Below are 9,468 nucleotides of genomic sequence, written 5' to 3' on the forward strand. Positions count from 1 at the left end.
TGCATGGCGTTTTACTGTAGCAGTCAAATACTATAGTGAGCAGCTGGCTTACTTTAAAGCACCACATGTGATGCACGAGGAACCTGCTGCACTTTCTAGCGCAATACCAGGCCTGGAAACACAAGCCTGGCCCTGTCCTCCATTCTGAAATCAGGCAAGTAACAAACTACAGTGGGTTCACTAGTAACAGAGAAAGTAACCATAAATTATTAGCTTATTCAGAAACGTATGTGCTTCTGGACAAAGAGACCCCAACTCTCCATGCATTGTTTTCATCTAGTGCACAAAGCCAAGCCCTTTTAGAAATATGTAAAGTAATACAGAAGACTAAAGGTAAATGAAATACCAAGCCATTTATATAAAAAATATAAATACTTTATTTTCAACTAAAAAGGTGCAAACATGTAACTTTTGGTCACACTTCTCAACAAATAAACTGTTCAGAAAGAGCCATAGTCAAAGAAAGAAACAAATGCTCCAGTGGAAAGACTGATGAGCTACAGAAGAGCCACTTCTCTTAAAGCCACTTGTCCAAAAAGTAAACATATTTTGCCAGATGAATGCTTTGTAAGGATACAGGCACCTCTAACATCTCCGTCTTGATCTCAACTCACCATTTGGCCCTATCTGAGCAATTTCCACTAGAGTACCTATTTCATGCTTTGAATGCATTGTCAGACAAGCTTTAAATCCTACCTATCTTGTTCCAAAAAAAGGCTATCATTGAAATTTCAAAGCATTAAACAAAGGCACAAAACTTTAAATTAATTTAGATAACTGTACAAATATATATACACACAGTATTTACAATATTAATAAAAAGTAGCTTGTTACAGGTAAATTAACTGCCACAAGCTGTCCAGTCTAATAGACATAATTCTGATTCTTGTTAACCAAGGTACATGAATCAGAGTGTCGGAGCTGAAACATTACTGTCCTGACTAACAGAACACCTCCTACATAGCACTTTGCTGGGTGAGGGTTTGTGTTCCAGCTGTTGCTGTCACTAAACCAGCGCTAGCAAACGTGCTAACGGTCTCCTTCTCAATTGCACTACTAGATGAAGCACGCTGTACCACATTAAGGTAACAATTGCTTGAATCTGCTTTTCCTGCCTATTTACCTTAACCCCTTCACACCACCTCACAAAAAACATGTTCTGAAGCTGTATCTTGCTGTGGTCCCACTGTCCGTTTTACCTTCTTCTTCAAACCACCATTTGGGGTCAGTAGAAAAATCGTCTTAAGTCACATGGAGCAGTTTGTTGAAATTAAAAAAAAAAAACCCAAAACCAAAAAAACCTCGATTTAAATACCTTGTGCTATTGAATCATGTTTACAAAATGAGATGCAAATCAGTTCAAGTTGAGAATCTAGTTAGTGCCTCCTTCTGGCTTTATGCCATATCTCCATACATCTTTCTGTAGTACAGAGACTCAAAGATGTCATTGTCTCCAGGGCAGTTGTAGTGGCATGCGCAGGTCTTGATGAACATCATTTTCCTTTTCATGATCTCCCCATCAGGGCACTTGAACTCCACGGGGAGGGTGGCTGTTCTGTGGGGTGTGCAGCAGCGCCCATCAGTGCAGACACCACAGAACTTAGCTCTATAGGTCTTCACACTGGTGCAGCCAGACAGCTCAAACTTGATGGGCTTGGAGATTTTGGGGGTGCGAATGCATTTTTTTCCTTTCTGTTAGGATATAAGTGAATACAAAATGTTTAGAAGATAGCTTGCAAGCTTAGTGCTGTGGGAAAGCCTAAGGGCAAGCAGACACGCTAATCCTCATTATATCCTCATTAGACAAGAGTGTCTTACATGGTGCCACAATGCACCATGAGAGAAAATTAATGACGTTTAGTTGTAAACTATTCACCACTGGGGCAAAAGTCAAATACCACCTGAAACAGACTACCAGTCAGAACCGGACACTTCTTGTTAAGACACTGGGGTTTTGCTAGGGGATTGAAGCAGTCTAGTAGATCATACATAAAGATGAGTATCTACCTTGATGTTCTCCTCCAGGTCTGCTTCACAAGGTCTGACCATGCAGAGTCTACTCTGTTTCTCCAGCCTGCAGAAGGCATTGTCATTGGTGACCCTGGTTGAGATGCCCATGCCACAGGTCTTGGAGCAAGCACTCCATTCTGTGGTCTGCACCAGGCAATTAGCACGCATCATCGTTGGGTCTGGACCATAAGTTTCTTCCAGTCTGTAAGCTGCAGGAGACAAACCACCAAGATGAGACCAGTGCCTGACCTCATGCTAAAGGCTCTCTTCTCTTTCCCAAGAAATTCAGGCAGCCACACTTAGTCTGTGGGACAACTCTACTTACTGCAGCACTCCAGCTGCCAGGGGGCTCTGTCCCACTGCCTTCAGCATCCATGCACAGTGTCCCTTACCCCCAGACTGCTGTCCACAGAAGTACCCCCACTCACCAGCGAGAGCGGGCCCCACAGCGGTCTGCTCTTTAGCCTCATCACAGACCCACTCCTCGCAGCACTTTCCAGGGAGCTTCACCCGGCGCGGGTAGGGGCAGTCGGGGCTAGGCAGGCGGACGTCCATGCTGCAGAGAGGCACGCAGCCCACCGCCCCGTCCAGGCAGGTGCACTGGTACTTGCAGCTGCTCTGGAAGGACTCGCCGCTCCGGTACACCATGCCGCCGAAGACGCACGGGGCGCCGTCCCGAGCTGCGAGGGGCAGGAGGCGGCGGGTGAGGCGGGGCGGGGGGCGGCCGGCAGGCGCGGCGAGGACGGGTCGCGGCCCCGGCTTCCCCCTTCCCCGTCCCCCTGCCCGGCGGGACCCTGTCCCCGTCCCCGCGGTTGGCGGCAGCCCCGGCCCCACTCACCGGTGCAGACGCCGATCCTGCGGTTGGCGGGGGAGCCGAAGTCGCAGAAGAGCCCCTTGTGGTGGTCGCAGGGGTCGCGCTCGGTGCAGAGCTCGCCCAGCTGCTTGGCGCAGACGCGGCAGCAGCCGCAGCCGTCGAGCACCAGGGAGACGCCGGCGGGGCAGGTGGGGCCGGGCCCCGCGCCGCACTGGCACTGCCCGCTGCACTCCTGGCCCCGCGCCTCCTGCGAGCGGCGGGGAGAGAGGGGGCGTTAGGGCCGCCGGGGCCGGGGCCGCGCCGGCCGGGGCAGGGTGGAGGCGCCGCGGGCGGCGGCACTTACCGGGCTGAGGAGGGCGAGGAGAAGGGCTACGGCGAGGCTGGCTGGGGCCATTCCGCGGCGGTCGACGGCTTGTGGGCGACGCGGCGTCGGACGGGCAGGGGCGCCGGGCTGCACGGCGGAGGGGCGGTGAGGTGAACCGAGGTGAGGAGGAGAGAAGAGGAGAGGAGAGTTTCTCGCCGGGCGGTTCTCCTCAGCGGCGCGGCCGGGCCTGTGGCGGTGAGCGCTGGGCCGTCGGGTGGCTGCGGGGTGCTGCGCTGCTCCGCTCTCCTCCGCTCCTTCCGAGTGCGGCTGGAGAGTGGCTGTCTGACTGCCGAGAGCCGGGGCGGCCGCCCCTTTATACGCGGCGGCGGCGCGGCCTCGCCAATGGGCTGAATGGGGCCGCGGACAAACAGCGACATTCCGCGCATTCCTGCGCGCCGCGCCGCGCCGCCCGCCCCGCCCCGCGCCGCCACCGCCGCCCCGGAGCGGCCCTGACCCCTGACTCCCGCATTCCTCCGTCTGCGCCCCCCCCCCCAACGCGCAGTGCCCCCCCCCCCCCCCCCCCCATTTTTTTATTTTTCATCCTGATGTTTTTTAAACGTGAGTCACCTCCGCTGCAGCAGCGCTCGGCCGTCGGCTCCCCCCGGCCGCGCGCTGCTGGCAGGGGGCGGCGGGTCCGGCGGCGAGGGGCGCGGGGCGCGGCTGCCGGGGGCGGCCGGGGGGCTCCGTTATTTCCTTTCCTCAGCTGTCCACGCTCGCCCCTCGTCGCTTGCCCGGGCAGAGGGGACGGGAGGCAGGTGGTTTCGGAGCTGGCCGAGGCCCCGGGGGCGGCCGGTGGGGCCCTCGCCTCGGGGTGCCCGGCGGCGAACGGTCCCGGCCCTTTGGTGCTACCAAAAAAAGGTATAATTACACTACCGGGTATAAATTGACTCTGTGTACCACTGAATCATACTGAATATTTGTAATGTGTTCCTTCCTTAATAGATGCTCTCTATGAATAGAGAGAGTCCTATTTACTCTGAAATATTTGGCACAGCGGATGGAGTCAGAAGCATGGAAGAAGTGGCTATTATTTTCCCACTGCCTGTGTGCAGCTGTTATTTCTGAGCAACACGTTCCTTGCACATCTCTGCTTCCCAACCTTGCTGATGGTCTACCCCAGGATTACAACAAGAGACTGGCATGCCACCACACTCGGCCAAAACCTGAATGTTGTGGTTTGTATTTGACCAAACCCAAGACCTAAGCATTGTGGCTTGTGTTAAATCATTGCAGATAACTGTTATGGTTTTCTCTCTCTTTTTAATTATTTTCTTTTTTCTTTTTTCTTTTTTTTTTTTTTTTTAAACCAGGAGGATGGTTCTTCCCTGACCTCCCCATGTATAATCACTTGAATATTCAGTGATGTCATGTTGTTTGACCTCCACTTTAATGCAAGGAATGCCAGCATTTTGGCTTTTGACCTATAGAAGTATGTTGGTGTTTAGTGAGGAAGACCGGCTTAACGCATCTTATTAGGCAAACTGAAATCTGATGGTTATCTTAAAAGATACGGTCTTTTGCATGTAGGCTTTCTCCCGCTGCCATACCCCTCCTTCTTTCTGTCCCTCCATATGCAGGCGTTCTTCCGCGCTGTGATGCAGCAATATGTATGCACAGGACTCTTGAGGGGAAAAAGAAACGTTTTCATGTAAAGCGCTAATAGGATATATTGTACTGTAAAACTGTTATTTATATTCTGCCAGCACTCTACTTCAACTGGTAAAGTCGTTTGGATGTCATTTCTTCTACTTGAAATTCTCTATTAAAAGAAATGAGATTGGCTCTGAAAGATAAAGAAAAAAAATATCAGGGGAACAGTTAACATTAAATATTATATGGTAAATAATATATGTTCCCAGACCTAAGAGGCTTCCTGAAATCTGTATTTACTTGAAGGACTCGAATGGCCTCAGAACTGGGTAAATAATGTGTTCCAAACTATGTATGACATGCATACCAAAATGCAAATGTAACCAGGTAAACAGAATGCCTTTTTAAAATGCCTAAATATGGTAGGAGAACATCAGAGAGAGAGAGAGAGAGAGAGAGAGAGAGAGAGAGAGAGAAAGAGGCTCTTGACATGTTTTATAACTTTCCATGTAAGAGTTTTTTTCAAAGAAACAATTTTATTAAACAAAACCTAAGAATTTCACTGACAGAAAAAGTATGTTTAAAAGTAACAAACCATCAGAAAGCCCGGAAATCCAAAATTAAAGGATAAATCTGTCCTAAGTCCTCACACTGCGGGCCAAGTACATCAAGCTGCATCCATTTGCTGCCCTGAGAAAAAAACAAAAAAGGTCTTAAATAGGCATTTGGTCTAGAGAACTAATTCTGGTCTTGTACCATTGTGAATCGGGCATTAGCCCACTGAATTAAAAGTTGTACCAGCCCATGAAGGTGGGTAAGAATCAAGGTCCATCAGGTTTGCTTTTGTGTCACTTCGGTTTCTGTGCTGTTAGATGTGACTCATGGGGTACCTTGTTTGTGCATGTGTATGTATGCACAGGGGCAGAGGGAACCTGGAAACAAAGGTAGAGTGCAATCAGTCTTCAGCTTATGCTTTCTGATGACAGGGTGTCATGGGTTGGAGAAAAACATCTTGGCATTGATGCATAAAATGGTTAAAATGCACTAATTTTGACTTCCATGCACGTGTTTATACAGCACATGCTTTTAAGATAGTGTATTTTTTCTGCTGAAACTAAGAATTCGCTACACCAGCCTTGCAGACTTGTTTACACAGCTATATACGGTATGTGTGTGTCTACATCAGTTTCAGTTGGTATAGTTCCTTTGGTGAAGTCTTGTAAAATGTACAGGTGTGGATATGCTGCATTCCTGTCTTGTGTTTTTCCTTCTTTTTTTTCCTCCTTCCCCCCAAAAAGTCACTTGATCAGGTATCAGACACACTGAAAACCTGGCAAGACTACAGGAAAGTGGCTAGACTTGGAGTGTTTGTGTACTTAAAGAAAGAATCTTGCACATTTTCAACTTTCAGTCACAGATATTTTTTTGTAAGAGCAACTGGAGGTCTGAGCCAGCCCTCAAAGCGGAAATCAAAAGCTCCCAGAGAAACATACCCGAGGAATGTGGATCTGATCCAACAACCATACGCAATGCACATAGAGTACTGTCAGTCTTATAGGAAGTCTTGCCATATATGGACATCTGGACCCTGAGCTGTTTATCATCATGATAGGCTTGTAGCTGGCTTCAGACATTTCTGGCTTGCCTCAGGTTTAGTATGCCAGTTAGTTCCTTTCCTAAAATGTTCACCGGAATATTTCTTAAAAATTGTAATAAATATATCTCAAAGTCCTGAGAGGTTTAGTTGAAGTTATGTTACCAGGCTTTTGCTTAAAATGCAGATTCCAAGCAAGACTTACGCTGCTAGCTCAGAAATAGACACAGAATAAAAATAAAGATTTATTCCATTGTGAATGTGGTTGCCTGGTATTTGTCTTTCTTAGAAGTCATCTGGTAACTTATTCTATGTATCTGTAGGCATAGAAAGTGCTCTGAAGTAAACTGTTTGCTGAACTTTTGCTCATCCTGTTTGGGAGGGATGTGTGAGCTCATGAATCAACAAAGGCAAATCGAAACAGAAAACAACATTTGCCAGAAGCTGTCAAGCAAGTTACCTACATCGTGCCATTTGCATTGCTTTGTTAGAGTGAGGCATGTGGTGCAAGCCTTCCGCTTTGGAGCCAGGACAGTTCATGTCAGCTAGTCTTACCAATGAGAGGCATTAACTCTTCTCCAAAGTGAACCTGAATAAGAAGGCTGGGTGGCGCAGTGGATGGCATAGGGCCGACGGAAATGTTCACTGATGAACTGGGGGACCTGGTCCTCACGATACTGGGTCAGATTCTCTGCTAGGGTCAGTTGGGCAGATTCACTGAAATGCACTGTTGTCCATTAAAATACTTGGACTTGAGAAGTTCAAGTCCATTGAGCTAAAGCTATTCAGCAGTATGAGCAAAGTAAAACCATCAGATGCGATTCCCATCAGCAGATCTGAGTTCTGTTTTCGGTAATTGTCGTTATTTAAACTTTCTAAGATGATATTTTGTTACTTCTAGAGTCACTGAGAATGCTGTTTTAAGCTCTTGGTTTTGTTTTTAAAACGTAACTGGAGTTTTTATGAATGTGTGTGGTCTTAAAGCAGCAAAATGTTTATGGAAGTAGAATAATCTAAATGAGTATTTGAAGGACATGTAAAGCTTTACAAAAGACATAAGTAGCATGAAGGCAAAGATTCTTTGCTTACCAAGCCTCAGGTTCAGTTTATCTGATTTTGTTCTGAAAAATTTGCTGTAGATCTTACCGGCACTGTAGGGAGCAGCATTCATCTGTGCAGAGGTTGGCTGTGTCCGAGGTTTTTGTGGGGAAGTGCAGAGAAAAGGTGCGTAAGGAGGAAAGAGACTTCCAGCTGTTCATTTCTCAGATCTGACTGAGGTTCGCAACCTCTTGCAATTGTAAATCAACTAGTGTAGGACTGCAGCGAGTCACACCACTCCTTTGATAATAGTCCTATAGATAGTTAATAATTCATAAACAGTTAAGTGTCACTGGCTGGAGTGGAAACGTGGCCAGGGACTTGATTCAGAACATCCACCAGAAATCCTCTGAGGTCCGGCTCTTAGAGGGACCATGTGGAAAACAGCTGAAGGAACGCTTCCTTCCACTCTGACATGGCTTGTGTGGGCATGACTGAATCTGATCTGCTTATTCTAAAATGCATGTGATTTTATTTTCAGTTTTTCAACCTGCTTCTCTCAGGAGCTGTCAGTGTAAATTTTGAGGTTTTATGGGGTTTTTCCCCCAAGCTGAGAGACATTGATGTTTAATTAAGACTTGACCACATTAGGGACTTCACTTAACAAATGCAGTTTGCTCTGCCATAAATTGTGGGATCTCTCAATTTATGTTGTAGCTGCTGTAGAGAAGTAGAGGCCTGTGGAGAATCCTGTGGGATACCCTTGTCCATGTTGTCTGATAGAGCAGAATTGATATTTACATTTGAGTAACAGATAGAGTGTTTTATTTGGGGAGAAAGAGAGAGATCAGCGTCTGTAAAACTTGCCTGCTTTTTGATGGAACCCAAATTCACTGACCTTGGTATAGTGTAGCATGGGCTTTTTGGTTTACACGGGCCTCCCTGAGAAAAGCAGGGGAGTTGGGCTATTGTATAGGTCTATAATGCCTCTGGAAGGCTTGATAAGCACACTGCATCAGCTGATGTATGAAGGAATGTAATGTCCTCAACGTATTAACATCGGATTTTAGACCCTGCTCAATGTTCAAGGAAAATGGTTCCCCATGGTTCAGCTGTTGGCTTGGCTGGCTGTTTTTTTCAGCAAGTGATGTGTGGTATGTGACCTGTGTAAATACATCTGTACAAGTGACGCAGATGGGGAAACTAGGATGTAACCTACAACAGCCAAGGTGGCTTCCTTATTGACCCGTGGATGTGTGTGAAATTTAGCAACTACCGGACCAGGTCTGAAAACCATCTTACAATGCTAATCTCTCTGGTGTCGGTGGGAAATTCTCTGTCAGACTGTTTTTCACATGGAGCTGAGAAAAGCTAATACTCCAAGAAATGTGCATTGTTAGGGAAGTGGGGATATTTCTTAGATATTTTGATTTCCTACAGCAACTATTTGAGGAAATTTAGTTGTTTTAAACAGCAGGGGTCCCAGGTCTAGAGTTTACAACCATGTTGCTACAAATGTCTTGGTGATGAATGGCTTTTAAGTAATAAGCATGAAGTTGTAAACGTGGTAGGACTTACACTAACAGCAAGTGTTTCTGAGCATATTACTCCTTTTATAACCCTTTTATTAAAGGGTTTTAAATAGAAATCAAGGTTAGGTTTTTACTGTACCTTGGTGTTTGTTGACCATTTTAGACAACGGGGTCTTTATGAAGACTGAGTCTATGAAGTTATTTGTGGTGTATTTCTTGTGAGGAAGTTACCTGTGATGGACCTGGTGGAAAAGTCTAACCTTAATAGCATGGTAGATCTGTATGATTATTTAAGATTCAATTATGACATGGGGTGAAAAGACAGTTCATCAATTGCCTTTTTTCCTTACCTAAGATTTGAAAGATATTTGAAAATCCTAAAACTGTCCTAACCAGTGTTCACCCTGTGAGTTAGGAACTTCGTAACAGAAAAATTTCAGGTGAGTTACAAAAGCATGTATGAACTAGTCGTATCTTTTTCTTCCTCCTTTGTCACTCACAAGATACAGAGGGTTGAATTTCAGAT

General features: G+C 46.6%; 1 protein-coding gene and 1 long non-coding RNA gene across 2 annotated transcripts; one reads left to right on the plus strand and one right to left on the minus strand.

The window, feature by feature from the left end:
- Nucleotides 1-353: 353 nt before the first annotated feature.
- CCN2 (cellular communication network factor 2) lies at nt 354-3,490 on the minus strand. The gene is made up of 5 exons (XM_055811112.1): nt 3,168-3,490; nt 2,849-3,071; nt 2,439-2,690; nt 2,008-2,219; nt 354-1,692 (listed from the first exon to the last, which is right to left on the minus strand). The coding sequence occupies exons 1-5, from the start codon at nt 3,216-3,218 to the stop codon at nt 1,396-1,398; spliced, it is 1,035 nt and encodes a 344-aa protein (XP_055667087.1). The 5' UTR covers nt 3,219-3,490; the 3' UTR covers nt 354-1,395.
- Nucleotides 3,491-3,792: 302 nt separating this feature from the next.
- On the plus strand, nt 3,793-6,627 carry LOC114013969 (uncharacterized). Its single transcript, XR_003557264.2, has 2 exons — nt 3,793-4,046; nt 4,131-6,627. It is a non-coding gene; the product is annotated as an uncharacterized LOC114013969 (long non-coding RNA).
- Nucleotides 6,628-9,468: the final 2,841 nt, after the last annotated feature.

The sequence above is a fragment of the Falco peregrinus genome, chromosome 7, assembly GCF_023634155.1.
Source record: "Falco peregrinus isolate bFalPer1 chromosome 7, bFalPer1.pri, whole genome shotgun sequence".
NCBI lineage: Eukaryota > Metazoa > Chordata > Aves > Falconiformes > Falconidae > Falco > Falco peregrinus.